At 59.7% G+C, this 16,390-nt stretch overlaps 4 protein-coding genes across 7 annotated transcripts in view; 1 reads left to right on the forward strand and 3 right to left on the reverse strand.

Annotated features, from left to right (window-relative positions):
* Positions 1 to 23: 23 nt before the first annotated feature.
* Positions 24 to 2,934, forward strand: ISCU (iron-sulfur cluster assembly enzyme). 2 transcript variants are annotated; one of them, XM_015643575.3, is made up of 5 exons: positions 329 to 455; positions 528 to 641; positions 825 to 935; positions 1,519 to 1,597; positions 1,921 to 2,934. In XM_015643575.3, the coding sequence occupies exons 1-5, from the start codon at positions 372 to 374 to the stop codon at positions 2,013 to 2,015; spliced, it is 483 nt and encodes a 160-aa protein (XP_015499061.1). In that variant the 5' UTR covers positions 329 to 371; the 3' UTR covers positions 2,016 to 2,934. The 2 variants fall into 2 exon arrangements, with proteins under 2 accessions (XP_033374082.1, XP_015499061.1); XM_033518191.1 differs by lacking the exons at positions 528 to 641; positions 825 to 935; positions 1,519 to 1,597 and having other exon boundaries at positions 24 to 455; positions 1,921 to 2,130.
* Positions 2,935 to 3,507: 573 nt separating this feature from the next.
* On the reverse strand, positions 3,508 to 6,377 carry TMEM119 (transmembrane protein 119). Of its 2 annotated transcripts, none has more exons than XM_019008306.2 (2): positions 6,212 to 6,377; positions 3,508 to 4,828 (listed from the first exon to the last, which is right to left on the reverse strand). In XM_019008306.2, exons 1-2 carry the CDS (start codon positions 6,346 to 6,348, stop codon positions 4,063 to 4,065), a joined length of 903 nt encoding a protein of 300 aa, XP_018863851.1. In that variant the 5' UTR covers positions 6,349 to 6,377; the 3' UTR covers positions 3,508 to 4,062. The 2 variants fall into 2 exon arrangements, with proteins under 2 accessions (XP_018863851.1, XP_015499066.2); XM_015643580.3 differs by lacking the exon at positions 6,212 to 6,377 and adding an exon at positions 5,763 to 6,089.
* Positions 6,378 to 9,935: 3,558 nt separating this feature from the next.
* SELPLG (selectin P ligand) lies at positions 9,936 to 12,005 on the reverse strand. Its single transcript, XM_015643539.3, has 2 exons — positions 11,925 to 12,005; positions 9,936 to 11,155 (listed from the first exon to the last, which is right to left on the reverse strand). Exon 2 carries the CDS (start codon positions 11,148 to 11,150, stop codon positions 9,960 to 9,962), a length of 1,191 nt encoding a protein of 396 aa, XP_015499025.2. The 5' UTR covers positions 11,151 to 11,155; positions 11,925 to 12,005; the 3' UTR covers positions 9,936 to 9,959.
* Positions 12,006 to 13,313: 1,308 nt separating this feature from the next.
* Positions 13,314 to 16,390, reverse strand: part of CORO1C (coronin 1C) — a 39,250-nt gene continuing 36,173 nt past the window's right edge. For both annotated transcript variants that reach the window (XM_015643544.1, XM_015643547.3), the window contains exon 11: positions 13,314 to 15,878. In XM_015643544.1, the coding sequence (XP_015499030.1) occupies positions 15,759 to 15,878 (120 nt within the window). In that variant the 3' untranslated portion in view covers positions 13,314 to 15,758. The remainder of the gene's footprint in view (positions 15,879 to 16,390) is intronic.

Raw genomic sequence — 16,390 nt, forward strand, 5'->3', positions numbered from 1 at the left:
TGTGGTCCGTGGCGCAGGCAGCAGCGCGGGCACCCCGCTGTGTGGCCATGAGGGGGCCTCCGAGAGGGTCCGGGGCGTGCGCGGCGCCTCTCGCCCGCCATATTGAGTGTGGCGCCGCGTGCCGCACAAACGCCGGCTGTCGCGATAAAAACCCTGGTGCGACTGAAAGGCCGTTTCCATCGTTTATTTATTTACTGATCATAACGCGAGGCCCTTCCCATAGGCGACCTCTGGCGCTCGCACCGTCTGAGCGGCCAACGTATGACCGGGGTGAGAGGCGGGCTCGGGACGCGAAGGGGCGTGACGGGGGCGTGGCCAACCCGCCCGAAGCTATAAAAAGGGGTTGGACACCAACCCTCCCCTTTATCAAGATGGCGGCGCTGAGGGCGGCGGGGACAGCGCTTCTGCGGCCCCGGGCCGGGCCGGCCCCGGCCGCGCTGGGCTACCACAAGAAGGTGAGGGGCGAGCGGGACATGAGGAGGGACGGGAGGGATGCGGGGTGACCCTCGCTGACGCTGTCTTGGCAGGTAGTGGATCACTACGAGAACCCGCGCAACGTCGGCTCCCTTGACCGCAACGACAAGAACGTGGGCACCGGCCTGGTGGGTGCCCCGGCCTGTGGCGACGTCATGAAGCTGCAGGTGACCTTGGGGGCCCTCTGACACCTGGGTTGGCTTTACGTGGGGCTGTTGCGAGGGTCAGACTCGCCTGTGTCCCCCGGGCCTCCATTGTGCCCGCTGTGCCCGGGGCAGGGCCAGTCCCGCTCCCCGGGGGCCCGGCTGAGCTGAACCGGGCGCTGAGGTGTCCCCAAAATGCTCCCGCAGGTGCAAGTGGACGAGAACGGCAAGATCGTGGATGCCCGCTTCAAAACCTTCGGCTGCGGCTCGGCCATCGCCTCCAGCTCGTTGGCCACGGAGTGGGTCAAAGGGAAAACGGTGAGGGAGCTCCAGGAAAGCTGCAGAGCTTCCCACGTGCCTGCGTTCTCTGTTGGGATCACGGAGGAAGTGCTCTCCGGGGAGTGCCTGCACTACTTTGTGCTGTAGAAGCGACTCTCAGGGTTGCAGCTGTAGGGCACCAATTGTATTTTTCATTAGGGAATCATTAATATCAAAAGCCCTCTAAGAACACTGACTCCAGCTGTCCCTCCAGCACTGGCAGCTCCACCATGTCCCCAGGTGTTATATCCACACTTTGAGCAGTTCCACCAGGAAATTCCTTTGTGTCTTACGCAATGAGCGAAACCAGGCTGATGGCAGAAATTTTACTTATAATCTTTAGATTGTTTCTGCCAGCAGTAAATGCACCTCAGTGTTGTGGTAGAGGATGAAGAGACTCGAAGCAGCCCAAGTGGGGACAGTCTGTGACACTGATATATCAGACATTCCTTAATTCCCACATCCCTCGCTGCTCTAGGCAGCTGAAATGATCTCCTTTGTGGATTCTGCTGGCTCTGGAGCATTAAACCTTCTTAGCAAACACAAACAGCAGGGCCTGTGACCACCTCTGCCTGTGTTTCAGGTTGATGAAGCGCTGAAAATCAAGAACACAGACATTGCCAAGGAACTCTGCCTTCCACCTGTCAAACTGCACTGCTCCAGTAAGTGAAAACCCTGGATCTCAGATACTCTGGATGCTGTTTTCCACAGTTTCTACACAGCACTGTCCTTAAGAGAAAACTTGTTCCGATTTCAGGGTTAATTTTCAGATCACTTCAATGTTATATTGTTATTTAAAGTTACATTACATGAAATCAGCACTATAGGAATTCAGTATTTTAGGAATTCCATTCAGATTCTTCTCCTAAGATCAGTCTGTGCTGCTGGTCTTGTTTGCTCACTGCTGCCTGCTTTTGTTTTTACTTCATCTTTTAATCTAAAAAGCCTTGAATTGCCCTTAAAACCCTTTTTTTTTGCTTTGCAGTGCTGGCTGAAGACGCCATCAAGGCTGCCTTGGCTGATTACAAACTGAAGCAGGATCAAAACAAAGAGTCCGACAAAGAAGCCGACAATGCCTGAACTGCCTGCACAGCTTCCCCTCCTCCCTCCTCACTCTGCAGCGCAATCCCCGGGCTGTAGTAGGACCCTGTGCACTACTCAAGCTGTAAGATACGCACAAGTTACGCACAACGTGTCCCTGTGGTGTCCAGCCACTCCGTAGTGCTCACGTGGATGGGGACTCCCATCCCCTCGGGAATGCCGCGGGAAGACTCCGCTCCGGAGACAAAACCCCGCTGTCTGGTACTAGAAGGGCTGCACTTTCATTTTTCTTTTTCTTTTTTTTTTTTTTTTTTGAGAAGATGTCTAGTTTTGCCTAATATTTTATGGAATTTAGTGGGAAATGTTGCCCTGGTTTGGATGTGTGTTTGAGAGCTGTGGGGCCCCCCCTGGCTGCGTCAGGGTTGGTGTCGCAATCCAGGGGCAAATTCCTGCTCTTGGAATTCTGGGACCCTTGGCAGGTGCCAAAGGGAAAAGTGGCCAGGAAACACTGGTGGTTTCTGCTCCCATCCTGTCGCTGCTTAATTTTTGAAGCTCATGTTTGAGGAAATTTTGGGGTGTTTTCTCTAAGAATTTCACTTTTTCACTCACCAGGTGCTCTCTTACAGCTGTAAATCCTGGGCTAGAGGAAGGTGTCCCTGCCCAAGGAAGGGGTTTACAAGCGGATGGGATTTAAAAACCAACCCAAATCACTCCAGGATTCTCTAAAATTCCCTCAGACTGGAACCCCAGTGGGGAATAGCAGAGCTGAGGGGGGGAGCTCCCAGAGTTCCTCTTTTCCGCGGGAGTATTTCCAAACCAAGCAGACATCACATTGGCAAACCTCACCTTTTCACCTTCTAACCCCCCAAAAGACACCTCACTTCCCATTTTTTGTACTGAGGGTGTTGTTAAAAATTTAAAACCACATTTAAAAAAATAATTGTCTCGTTCTGCTCCATCTGAGCACAGTATTTGTAATTTTTAACACACAGGTCACACATTGCTGCAGGTTTGTCACTCACAAGGTCCCTCTTGTGGTTCCTCAGCTCCTGGCACCCTCCAGCTGTGAGGAACGTGCCTTTCCCTCACGGAACAATCCTGCTATCCCCCAGTTTAAAAAAAAAGAATCCGGGGAACTTCACACGCTCACATCTGCTCTGGGGCAAAATCAGCTCTTTGTGGTGGCACACTCTTCCCAGGGGAAGTTGTCCTGAGGCAGGGACATAATGGGATAAACTACAGGGACCCAGGAGGCTGCAGGGGTGTGCTGCTCTTGGGGCAGAGCAGCCTCTCACCTTGCAGGTTTCCCTGCTGTCCCCACTGCAGCAGCTGCACCCCAGTGCTGTGGCTGAGTCCCCCACAGCCCCCCCTCAGCCCCACAGCTGTGGGTGCAAGATAAAGGTTTCCTGGAAGGGCACGTGATGGATGTGCTGATGTGGGGTCTGATAACTCCCTGTCCCTGGAGGAGCGCAGGGACATGGGGGCTGTCCCCTGGCCACCCCCCGGCTGCAGAGACACACGGGAGAGGAGCTGTGCGGAGGAAATGTTTATTTCTAGCTGAAGGGGTTCAGGGAGTGAGGCAAAAATCCAGCTGGGCTCTGGGGTGAAAGAAGGAAAGGAGGGACCTTGTCCCCTCATCCCTCTTTCCCTTGGGTGGCCACGGGCAAAGCTGACCCATGTCCTACAGACCTCCAGCCCCGCTCCCGTCCCTCGTCCCAGAGGGACACAGCTCCCAGCCAGGAGCCTGGCACAGACCGGGCTGCTGCTGATTTGGGAGGAAGCTGGTGGCACAGTGGGGACAGAGCTGGAGCTGGGGGGATGCACCCACCCAGTTCCTGGGGTGGAAGAGACCCCTTGGGCAGCAGGAGCTGGGGCTGACAGCGTTCCAGTGCTGGGGAAAGCCACCAGCTGGCAAATCCCCCCCATGAGCATCCCATCAGCACGAGGGTTGGGAGAGCTGGGCGGGAACGGGATCTTCATCGGGGCTTCCTCGAGCCACCACGTACGTACGGAACCTGATCCACCGTGTCCATCGTGTGTCCCAAGCCAGCAGCTCCTCGGGCTTGCCTGGGACTGTGTCCCTGCCTCAGATTCCAGAGGGAGCCTGGGAGCCATCCTGGGATGCATCTGGGGTCTCCTTGCTTCCTGCGCTCGCCGCCTCCTCCGCACCTGGATTTTGGGCAGGGAGCTTGGGTTGCTCATCCCCCAACTTCTTCCTTCCTTCCTCTTCCTCCTCCTTCTCCTGAGGGGAATTCTGCTCATCCCGGGCCTCGTTGGCCAGCGGTGCCTTGTGGGGGGATTTGAGGTTCTGGGCAGCAGCCAGGATGTCCGCCTGGAGCTGCCGGCTGCCGTCCAGTGGCTCCTCCGCGCCCGCCTCGGGGGCTTTCTCGGGCACCTCGCTGAACGCCCGCGCTCCCCCCGACTTGTCCCGCTCATCCACGTATTTCTTCTTGGGAAAGGAGGAGGGGTAGTAGGCAGAGGCCTTGTGCTTCTGCCGGACGATGACGGCGGCGCAGATGATGAAGAGGAGGACGAAGGACAGCGAGCCCACCACCACCACCACCAGCAGATACTCCTTGAAGAAATCCACCAGCCCATCCAGCACGCCCGGCGCCGAGCTGTTGGTCACCGTGGTCCCCAGAGCGTCCCCCACGGTGGGGCTGACCCGGGGGGTGACGGGCTGGGCGGGCAGCGTGGCCGATGCCTCGTCCCCGTCCCCGCTGCCCGCGGTGTCCGGCAGCACCGGGCGGTGCCGGGGCGCTGCCGCCTGCGCCGGGGCCACCGCCAGCAACACCAGGAGCAGCAGCCACGTGCCCATGGCTGAGCCCATTCCCAGGATTCGTGCAGGAGACCTGTCAGATGCAGAGGGGAGGGGGATGTGTTAATACCCCAACAGAGCGAGCCCCCCGAGCCGGCCCCACCCGCCTGAATTTCCTGGTGGAAATAGAAAGGGAGCTTTCCCTACAGTTCCCGCTCTGACAGAGCGAGGGGCTCCATTTGTTTTCCAAGGGCGCAGCTGGAAGCCAGCTGGGTGGGATTGCTCAAGGCCAGGGGACCGGGGCTGCTGCCAGCGCCCGGCTCCAGACAACGGTCATTTGGCTGATTAGAGAATTCCTGAAAAATGGAGGTTTGCAGTGGAAACTTTGACACAGGCAACGCTACAAAGGGGCCGGGCCCGGCACAAGAGGCATTTCCCAACCGCCAGTCCCGGACCGTTAATTCCCAGCTGGAGCACGGCTAAAAATAGTTTGGGGCAGAATTTCACCCTGGTACCACCGTGGTGGTTGAGTGGAGCAGGGTGGGGTGTGGGACAAAGGGGCAGCCCCAGAGTTGGGGTGCAGGGAATGGGGGGTCCCGGCTGCCTTAGCGCCCCCGGTAAAGAGGGGAACTACTGGCTCCGTCCCTGTGCTGTGCTCCTCACCCTGCTGGGGCTGGATCTGTCCCATTCCCCAGCCCACAGCGTGCTGTGGGACACGGGAGACGTGCTTTCCACCCCAGAGCGGTGACCGGGGTGAGCCCCTGGCCGAGCTCTGCACCCCACGGGATTTGGGAGAGGGACGTGACCGTTCCCGAGGGCCACCAGCGCGTGCCACGCCACGTAACACCATCGAGCCATTCCCAGGGCTCTTCCCCTCCACACGGCTCCATGGGGAGGTGTCAGGAAGCAGCTCCCCAGTTCCATCAGCACAGACCCCCCATGACAATTCCCCAACCTCAGGCTCCCCAAATCCCAACCCACATCCCATTTCCACCCCAAAACAAACCCAAGCCAGCAGCTCTACAGACCGAGAGGGACTCCAGCAGCAGGATTTGGCTTCCAGGCTCTTTCCTGGCTGCACAATCTGGTTCTCATTAATGCAGTGCAAAAAAACGGCAGCGGAGGTGGGAGGTGCCCCTGACCCCCAACCCTCCCGGCTCCCCACGGGCACTGCTGCGGCTGTGGGGTCACAGCACTGACCAGCACCGGGAGAATGAAGGGTTTGAGGGGCTGAGATGAGCCCCTTCATCCTCCTCTTCACCCCAGACAGGGGCCCCTCGGCGGGAAAGGGGTCCCGGGATGGGGACGGCCTCAATTCCCCGGCAGCCATCGGAGCTGAGGAGCAGCCACAGCCATGGAGGGGCTGAGCAAAGCCCAAAGCAGTGCCGAGAGCAGGGCCTGGCACCGCAGGCATTGCCAGCCCTCCACCCCCATCCCAATCCCATTCCAGCCCCATCCTCGCCCACCCCAGACCCACAGCTCGTTCCCAGCTCCGCTTCCCAACCGCTCCAGAAATTCACGATTCTGGTGTTGTCCAGACGCAGCACGCTCCGATTCCTGCCTGGGAATGCAGCCATGTGGCCAGCCCTGTCCCTGTCCCGCCGTGGGGATCATGCCCAGCGCTCACCACAGCACCCCCAGCTGTGGGACAGCCTGAGCCCTGCTCCAGAGCCACCCAAAAACTGGGGAGCAGCTTGGCACATCCAGTGGGATCCTCACCTCGCCTGCAGCCGGCGGGAGGGAGCCGGGAAGACAGGATCTGTCCCACACACCTCGAGCCCCTTTCTGCAGCCTGCTGGGATGGAGCCTCCTCCTTCTCCCTCCTCTCCTCCTCCTCCTTCTCCTCCTCCTCCTGCGTTGCAGCCCGGGACCAGCTTGTTCTCATTACGGCCGGGATGGGGAGGGGGTGTGGGAGGCCAGGGAAAGGCAGGCAGCCCCCAGCCCCCTCCCAGATGAACTCCAGCTGGGGCTGGGGGTGTTTCCTGGCTTATCCCGTCAGCAAAGGAGCCATGGAGCTCCCCACCATCAACCCTGGCAGGGGCCACATTTTGGGGTGCAAGTGGGGATGGGGGTCACACAGGGGGTTGTTTTTAGTGTTATTTTTATCCATGAAGGTGGGGGTAAAGCCCATCTGAGGGCCCAAGGGGGACAATGAGGGATGTGGGCTCAGTGTCCTGACATTATTGAGCCAGTGGGGAAAACATGGCTTGGGACCATCCCCTTAATTTCGGGAGAATGCTTCTGAAAAATCCCAGCCTGGAAATCCCAGCCTGGGCACCTCTGCCTTGGGGTGCAGGCAGGGACACAGACAGGGGTCCCCCTGGTTCCCCAGACAAGCACAGCAGCTGCTCAGCTCCCAGTGTCCAGTTTGGGGGTCTGGGGGCATCTCTTGAGCCCCCCCTCAAACTCTGTCTCCCCCTGCCCTGATCCCCTCGGCCTGGCCTGAGGTTGCTCAAGAGGCTGCAGCCGCTGTGTGACCTCATCCTGTTGCTATTTTCCTCTGCTCCTCTCTGGGGACCTGCCAGACCCCCCAAAAAGCCACGGCCAGCGCCAGGGGACCGTGACCCCCGCGGGGTGGGGGATTCTGTCCCCTCGGCCGGAGGGGAGCTGGCGCCGCTGGGGCTTCTCCGGCGTCGCTGCCGGTGTCTCGGCTCCCCGAAATAAAGGCTCCGTCCGTCTGGCTGCTCCCAGCAGCTGCTGGGGCGGCTTTTCCCGGCCTTAAGTGCTCAGTGATGAAATCTTAGAGGGGAAGGGGGAAAGGCGAGGGGAGGCCGGGGGCGAGGGCGGCTTGGAGGGGTTCCAGCAGCATCTGGCCCTGCTCCTGCAGCCCAGGTGGAGATGGGCTGAGCTTCCCCCATGCACCCAATAATGCACTCAATAATGCAGCCAATAATGCCGGTGTTGGGCTCTATCTTCTTGTCCACGGTCAATAATGCAGCCAATAATGCCGGTGTTGGGCTCTATCTTCTTGTCCACGGTCCCCATTCCACCCTGCCCAGGATCTGCATCCCACATCGTGCAGAGTCCCCACTGTCACTCATCCAAGAGCCTCATCCCACCCTAGCCAGGATCTCCATCCTTCTTTGCCTGGAGTCTCCACCCCGCCTTGTCCAGGATCTGCATCCCACCATGCCCACGGTTCCCACCCTTCATTGCTCAGAGTCTTCATCCATCCCTGCCCAGTTTTTCCCTTTCCCCTCTCCCAAGATCCCCATCCCTCCCTGCCCAGTGTCCCCACCCTCACAGCCGGGATTCCCGGCCCGGTTCCCGGTGCCAGCTCCCCCCGGCCATTACGATGCCGTTTTTGCCTGCGGCGGGCCCGGCCCGGCCCCTCGGAGCTGGGCAGGGTCGGGACCGCCCGGCCCCGCTGTGTAATTTGGGGCAGCAGGAACGCGGGACCGCGCAGGGCTGGGCTCGGCGGCACAGCCCGCCCGGGGAACCGGCAATTTGAGGCATTTCAGCTTTGCTCTGCTTTTAATTGCTTCCCTGGGCTGCGCTTTGCTGCGCCAGCAAAATACCCGGAGGGGGGGACCCGTCCTGCGGAGCTGCACGAGGCGTGTGGAGCTCCATGTGCAGCGTCGTGAGTGGGACTGTGCCACCCCCGGCCCCCTGTCACCCTCCCCAGCCCGGTGACACCCCCGGCCCCCTGTCACCCTCCCCAGCACGCTGCCCTGATCCCTGAGGATCCTGCTGTGACACCGCGCAGGCTTCCCGTGAATTCCTGTGCCGTGAGATGGGCCATGGCAGCCCGACAGGACCTGCTGGCTGCGCCAAATAGGGCGATCCCCGGCTCCCGCTCCTGCGGTGGAGGGAAATTTATCCTCGCTGGGCTCCTGCTGGAGAGCACAGGGCTGCGAGAGCGGGAGCAATCCCTCGGATCTGCACCCACCCAGTTCCTCGGGACACTGCGGCCTCATCCTCACCGGGGGCAGAGGCCGGATGAGCTGCTCTGTGGTGAAGCCAGAGGATGGGAGCATCCCTCCTTCCCCGCGGCTGCTTTGGCTGGCGGGGCGCTGGCATGGGGACACAGTGGGACAGAGCAGGGTGGCATCAGCAAGGAGCCCACGGTCAGGGTGTCCTGCGTGGGGACCGGCCACGGCCACCAGCTGCGGGTCCCCTGGCCCGGCTGACTCACCCATAAACATTTACATTCACAGCCGGAGCGGGGCTGTGCAGCTGCCAGGATCCAGATGGAAAATATCCCAAACACAGGGTGAATGTAAACAGGCAGCGGGGCCGGGATGCAGGTGAACGACCACGCTGGCAATTCCCCCAGGACAGACAGCCCAGAGTGGCCTTTGAGGAGGCTTCGAGCTCAGGGATGTGGGGAAGAGGATATGGGGGTGTGGGAATGGGAGTGCTAATCTGGCAGGGCAGGGGTGGGGAGGGAGAGATGGGGACTTTGAACCTGCTCACAGCAGAGATGGGGATGTAGAGATGTGGGGATGTGGGGATGTGGGGATGTGGGGATGTGAGGATGTGGAGCCTAGATGGACCAAAATGGATAAATGGGGACACTGAGCCTGGCAGGACAGGGCCAGTCCTGGGCTATTTCCACTCCCCCAAGGAAGGGATCAGTCGGTGGCCTGAGGGGTGACTGACACCTGCCTGAGAGGGTGAAATCCATGGGAGGCTCTGGCCTCTCTTGGATTTGCTTTCCTCTTCCCTCCCAGTCCCAGTCCCAGCCGGGGCCAGCGCTGCCGGATGATGCCGAGACCCTGCGGCCACCGCTCGCCCCCGGGCCGAGCACCTGACAGGCAGCGGCGGCTCCGGAGGTGTCCCCGCCTCGCTGCAGCGACCGCAGGCAGGAACACGTTGTGCCACGAGCGCACCCGTCCTGTCCTTGTCCCCGTCCCTGTCCCCGGCGCTTCCGCCCCGTCCCCCCCGCGCTCCCAGCTCCCACCAGGCCGAGCCCACGCGGGGAGGAGGTCCCGGGGTCTGGTCCCTGCCCGGCGAGGGGTGGCCGCGGGTTTCGTTTCTGCTCCCGCAGGGATGGAGAAGCGAAATTTTGGCAGCAGGATGTGGGCAGGCGGAGGGGCGGGGAGGGGCTGGCGGGTGCCGTCCCTGCCGGGAAGAGACCACCGAGTCCGGGTAATTCTTTAATGGGATGGGCCTCGAGGGCTGAGCTGGCCGAGGGGGAGCAGCTCCGTCACACTGGTCCAAGCTAAAACACCGGGGAACAGGGGATCCCTAGAGCTGCGGGATGCAGGAGCCACTCCCGAGGCTCAGGAGTGCTCCGGCAGGAAGCTGCTGAGAGTCAGGTTGTCTCCATCGGGCTCGGAGCTGCCGTCGGGCAGCAGCAGCTTGTGCCGCCGGGCCGGGACAGGCCGGGGACCGGCGGCCGCCTCGGCGTCGGGCAGGAGCGAGGAGATACAAACCATCTCGGTGCGGCTGAACCGGCGCTGCCCCGAGCGCGCCCGCCGCCACAGCAGCGTCCCCAGCACCCCCGTGCACACCAGGAAGGTGGCGGCCACCAGCCCCAGCAGCAGGATGGCCAGCAGGCACTTGCTCATCATCATCCCGCTGGGCTCCCAGGGCACCGCGGTGGCCTCCGGCGTGGTGTCCCAAGAGGCCGGGAGGGTCGCTGCAGGCGGAGCCCCGTATTTCTTGGGGTTCTTGTAGCCCGTGGTGGTGAGGACAAAGGCTGGAGGGGCTGTTGAGCGTGGTCCCGCGGAGGAGCGGCTGTCCAGGCCATCAGTCACTGTGCTCTCCTCCATGGGGGACGTGAGCCAGCTGCGGGTGGTGGTGGCGATGCTCTTTTGGGGCTCTGAGCCTGGCAGCAGATCGGGAGCAGGGGAATCGGTCTCGTCCATGGGATCAGCTGTGCTTGGCACCACGGGCGCCCGGCTGGCCTTGGTGCTGGGTGCTGGTGGTGGGGCAGAGCTCAGGAGCAGGTCGGGAGCAGGGGAATCGGTCTCGTCCATGGGATCAGCTGTGGTGGACACCACAGGCACCTGGAGCAGGCTGGGCACTGTTGGTTCCACAGAGTCCTCCAGTAAATCGGGTTTAGGGGAATCTGTCTCATCCATAGGCTCGGCTGTGGTGGACACTACAGGCACCCGGAGCAGGCTGGCGTTTGTGCTGGGCTCTGGTGCTGCAGAGCTCAGGAGCAGCTCAGGCTCGGGGGAATCATCCAAGGGCTCGGCCGCGGTTGGCACAGGGAGCAGCCTGGCCTCGGTGCCGGGTGCTGGCGGCGGCACAGAGACACCATCGCTCCTGTCACTGCTGAGCATCGCCGTGACACCGAGCCCCTTCCTGCTGTCATCCCTCTTCCCACGGGAGAGGGGCAGGGGCTCGGCCGCCCCCCAGACCCACTGCCCGTCCCGGGGCAGCCCCGGCTCCAGCAGCTCAGCCCCACACGCCCGAAGGGGGCTCAGCAGCAGCAGCAGCAGCAGCACGGCTCGGCCCAGCGCCATGGGACCTGCAGGGGACAGAAAGGGCAGGTGACATCGGGGTCCTGCTCCTCGCGGGAGAACGCTGAGCATGGAACTGCCCCAACTCCAGCCGAGGATCCTCCTCCCCCTCCGGAGAGGGGCCCTCGGGGTCGGGGGGACGGAGGAGGCACCCAGCGACCTCTTTCCTGCCGCAGCCCCCACCTGCGGGAGCCCAGCGCCGGTGGCTCTGCTCCAGGAGCAAGTTTTGATAAGGAAGTTGAGAGTCTGGAAATGGGAAATCAGCCGCGATGGAGGCAGCTGCTGCGGGACGGGGCAGTTGCGGGATGAGTCTCCGTGTGGAAATGAAACCACAGGGATTTCACCCACACTTTTGACAAAACCCCCCGCACCCTGCGCCGGGGTGCCCGTCCTCCCCCTCTGCCCGCCGGGCTGGCACAGGGCTCCAGGCTGAGGCCACCATGAGCTTGTGCCTCTGTGCCGGAGCAGCAGAGGCAAATCCACGCCAAACTCACCCCAAATTCCCCTGTTCCATCACCAATCCCCCCCTTCCTCAGCAGCCCCGGCGGGCGGAAGGCACCGAGGTCCCCGAGGATCCGCACCCAACAGCATCCAGACACGGCTCAATGCTCCGAGCGTCCCCAGGAGACTCCCACATCCCCAAAGCACCCACCCGCCTCCCCAAAACCCTCAGGGACCAGCACGGAGAGCGGCACCGAGGGATCCTGAGCGCGCCCTTTGCACCCAGAGCATCCCCGGGGCCGAGCCCCGCTCCAGCACCTTCCCAGCAGGGCTCACCTGTGCTGATGGAGGCGGCGGGGTCCCAAGTGCAGGACTCACCGGCAGGGCCTGGCACGGGCGGGGCGAGGGCAGCCCTGGCACCGGGCGTCGTGGGGAACCCTCCGCCTTCACCTCCGGCCGGGCGGGGAAAGGAGGGAGCGCGGAAAAGCGGCTGCGGTTTCCAGAGCCCGCGGGGGGAGAAGGACGTCACGACGAGAGTGGGGCCACCGAGGGCTGGGGGGCTGCGGGCACCCCCCGGGGAGGGTGGCAGGGTGTGGGCAGGCCCCAAAGAGGGGCTTCCTGCCCTGGTGGGAGCCCCCCGGCTCGGCCCCACCGAGCAGCTGCGCTCTTGGGGCTGATGTCGCCCCGAAAGCAGAAGTGACGGCGAACCTGGTGCCAGCGCTGCCACCCCGCGGGCACGGTGTGGGCACGGCCAGGGAGGGGGCCAGGGTGCCCTGAGATGCCTCAACATCGGGAAACGCCTTAGCACAGGAGGAGGAAGAGGAGGAGGAGGAGGGAGAGGGCCTGACTCGATGCTTTGCACAGCCCTTGTTCCGGGCTCCTTCTCTCTGCACCATCCCCAGGATGCTCGGAGGGGCTCTCGGCGGGGCTGCTGGGTGTTATCCTGGGTGTTGTCCCGGCCTCGTGGCACCGGCACGACAGGAAAGCCCCCGCCCCAACCGCAGGCTCCCGGGCGGGAGGCGCAGCCGCAGCCGCAGGAAGGTGCTGCAAGAGGCACATCCGCAGGAACGGGCTCGGGGTGTCAACAACCCCCCGCCCTCGGAAACCCAGCTCAACCCTGCTCCGAAACACCTGCCCAGGGGGCTGGAAGAGGGAAAAAGTGGGGCTCAGGCCTGTGGGATGAGCAGACCTGGGATGGATCCATGGTGACCAGGGGGCATTGAGCATCCCTGTCCGGCTTTGGGGTGCTGCCGGGCTCGGGGTGTTCCGGAGGTGGTTGTGCAACATCCCCTGAAAAGCCGCAGCCCTGAGAGAGCTCAGACCTGGGCGGGGTAAGTGATGCTGTCTGCAGCCCAGGCTCTGTGTCCTTACCGACTTCCTGGAAACAAATTTCACCTGGGGAAGAGCAGAATGAGCCCCTCCCCACCCAGATCCAGGGAAGTTCCCAAGCAGGGCTGGTTCCTTCCTGGGAACACATCACCCCCCATCCCATCTCTGCCATCACATCCCACATCCAGCCAAGCTCTCGGGCTCATCACTGGGGATCACCAGGGAGGATTCCACGTGTGACCTCAGGAACGGGCCCTGGCTCTCCTGGGACAAGAGCAGAAGGTCCCCAAGGACCCCCTCAGCCACAGCCCCCACTCAGGTGCCCATCATTCCACATCCCGGTTATCTATCAGACCTGGAATGCCGAGAGCCAAAGGAAAAGCCAAGCAGAGGCAGTTTATAATCAATGACTTTTATCTTTTGAAAATGGAAGCAAATATTTGGACAGATACTCTGGCCGCTCTATAAGAGCGCGTCTTTCCGGACTGGGCTGGTTCTCTCCCGGGATATCACGGCTACAAAAAGCTTCAGGCACTGACTCCGGTTGAGCCTGGCGAGGCATCAGTTCATTTAAATAAAATACAGGCTAGGAACTAAAATCTCCCACACCCCCACCCCCGGGCACCTCAATCCAGCGGCTCCCAAAACTGATTTCCCTCCAATGTTAGGAACAAACCCGAGGTCCCCGAGCACACAACCCTGAAGTCACACGTACAAATCGACACAGAAATCACCACTGTGGGGAGAACGACCGTCGGGTTTGGGTTCCAAAAGGAAAAAAAAAAAAAAAAATCCATAAAAATACACATCTCAGGCATTTACTGCAATACAGAAACGTCACCAAACAGCCAAAGAACGCGGAGCAGCCGGATTGTGGATCCACGGGCACAGGGCAGGGGATGCCACTTGTCCCTAAAACACAGAAATCCCACTTTTCTGAAGCTTTCCTGCTCTGCAATCCCACCACACCCTCTGTCTCCTCCATCCCGTCCTCTCCAGCTACGTCCCCCGGCCGATTCTGCCTCCACACACGCATCCCTCCACAACAGGGAATCCTTAACCTGGAAGTTCTGAACATGCAAACACTGGGAAAAATGGAAAATCGGAGAATTCCTAGCTAAACTAATGGAAAATAATAATAATAATAATAATAAAAAAATCAATCACTTCAGCCTGGATGAAGGGACTTGTGTCCACCAGGATGCTCCAGGTGGGAGCACACGGAGCTGCCACAGGGACAGAGTCCAGCTGGGACAGGGATCCAGAGCTCTCGGACACCCGATGGTCTCTCCCACCTTGGGATTCAGGATGGGTTATCAGCACTCCCTGGCACTGCAGGGATGGCAGCACCAATCCTGCTTGGCACAGCTTTCCAGGGTGTCCTGGATCCCATTCCCAGCACAAGGACACAGCCTGGGAGCAGGGATCCAGCCTGCCCCATCCCTGACAGCTCCTTCACAGGGGAGACCCCGCCCGAGCAGAGCTTTGCCCAGCTGAGCTTCCATGGAATTCCAGGAGGAGCTCCCTGGCCAGCCTGGAGCACACACGGGGCCTCTCCCTGCAGGATCCCAAAGGAGCTGTGTGAGAAACCAGTTCTCCAAACTGGGATCAAGTCCACCCTCCCAGTCCCTTCTGCTCTGAAGGGCTGGGAGAGCAGAGGAGGGGTTTGGGGTTGGAGGTCGCTCATCTGATCCGGGAACAAATCCTTTCCTGCAAAGCTTCCCAGCATGGCAGGGTGGGAGGCAGGAATGGGAATGATGGACAGGAGAAAACAAATGATAAAAAAGTAACAATGGAGGCATTTTGTTTGTGGAGAATTATCATGGAAAAATCACCTTTCTGCTGTGAATGCTGCTTTGGAAGCACAGAAAATTCCTATCATCAGCACTGGTGTGAGGGGCTGATGGATTCCAAAAGCTCCTTAAAATCCATGAGCTCAGGAGTGTTGGGGGGCAGGAAAAAGGATTTGCAGCAATGACTGCTGGCATCCCACAGCTTACCTGGAACTCCATGGATAAAAACATTCCTGCATGGAAGTCACTTCTGCCTCGAAATGGAAATAAAAAACTAGCAAGTAAAATGCGTGAGTTTGGTCATGGAATCAAAACCCTGGGATTGTAGGGAAAATGGGAACATGGTACTGGCTTAAAACTTCAGTAGGAAATAAATCCCCTCGTTCAGAATGATATATTTGTATTTTTCTGTCAGCCAAGGGGGTTGGGGACATGTTGTGGAGCAGGAAAGGCAGCTGATCCCATGTCCAAGGGGATTCCACAGGGAAGAGAAAGGAAGGGAACCCACCTGATTGTTCCAAATGGAGGATTTATACAAAATAGCTTCAGCTTTGTTCTCTGCACAGTGTAAACACCCCCCACACCCCCTGTCCCTTGGAATGGAAACACAAATACTGCAAAAGTGGCAAATAAGAAAAATAAAAGCAATTTTTTTTTCTATTTTTTTGGCAACTCTAAAAAAAAAAAAAAAAAAAAAAGTTAAGAACAATGTGGCATTGGTCCCTAAATCTAGAAAAAAGATATTTGGGCATGACATCAGAAGTCAAGAATGGATTCGTTTTTCAAGGATTCATAATAACATCTGGAAAAAAACCCAAAAATAAACCTGTAAAAGTAGCACTTCTCGTTTTTGCCTTGTTTTTGACACAGTCACAGAAATTCATCGGAACATCGGGAAACGAAAAGAAATCTTTCACTAAAAAGCTCGGCTTGAAATCATCGGCTCTCGTTGACGTGGATTTAGGAGAACAGGAAAGCTCGTACTGGAATGCTGCAGGCTGCTGCTGGCTGAACTGGGAGCTGGGGTGTGCCTGGGCTGGTGGCCCCGTCAGTCCGCGATCTTGGCCATCTGCTGCTCCAGCTTGGAGATGCGCTCGTCCTGGTTGGAGATCGTGTCCTTGATGGATTTCAGCTCCTTCAAAATCTCGTCCAATTTGGCGTCGTTTTGCTGGAAGAGAGGAAAGGATGAGTGAGGAGAGCTCTGGGGTTTTCCAAGGAAAGGGCTCCTCCCAGTGGGACTGCTGGAGGGTGAGGGTGTGACAGACTCCGGAGCAGTTGGGATGAACCCACCCAGGACCAGTCCCTGCTCTTCAGGCAACACTTCCCTCTGTGTCCCCAAAGGACAGGGATTAGTGGTGAGTGCTGGTGCTGGGTTAGGGGTGGAATCTGGGATCTTGAAAGTCTTTTCCAACCTTAATGGTTCTGTGATTTAGAAAAAAACAATTCCAATCTTCCATATCTACACAAGTATTAGAATCACAGAACCATGGGATATCCCAAGTTGGAAGGAACCCACAGGGATGATCCAAGGAACTCCTGGCCTTGCCCAGGACACTCCAAAAATCCCACCCTGCGCCTGAGAGCGCTGTCCAAATGCTCCTGGAGCTCTGGCAGCCTTGGGGGCAGTGCCCAGCACCTTCTGGGGGAAGGATCTTTCCCTGATATCCATCCTGAATCTCC

The sequence above is a fragment of the Parus major genome, chromosome 15 (genome assembly GCF_001522545.3).
Source record: "Parus major isolate Abel chromosome 15, Parus_major1.1, whole genome shotgun sequence".
Taxonomy (NCBI): Eukaryota; Metazoa; Chordata; class Aves; order Passeriformes; family Paridae; genus Parus; species Parus major.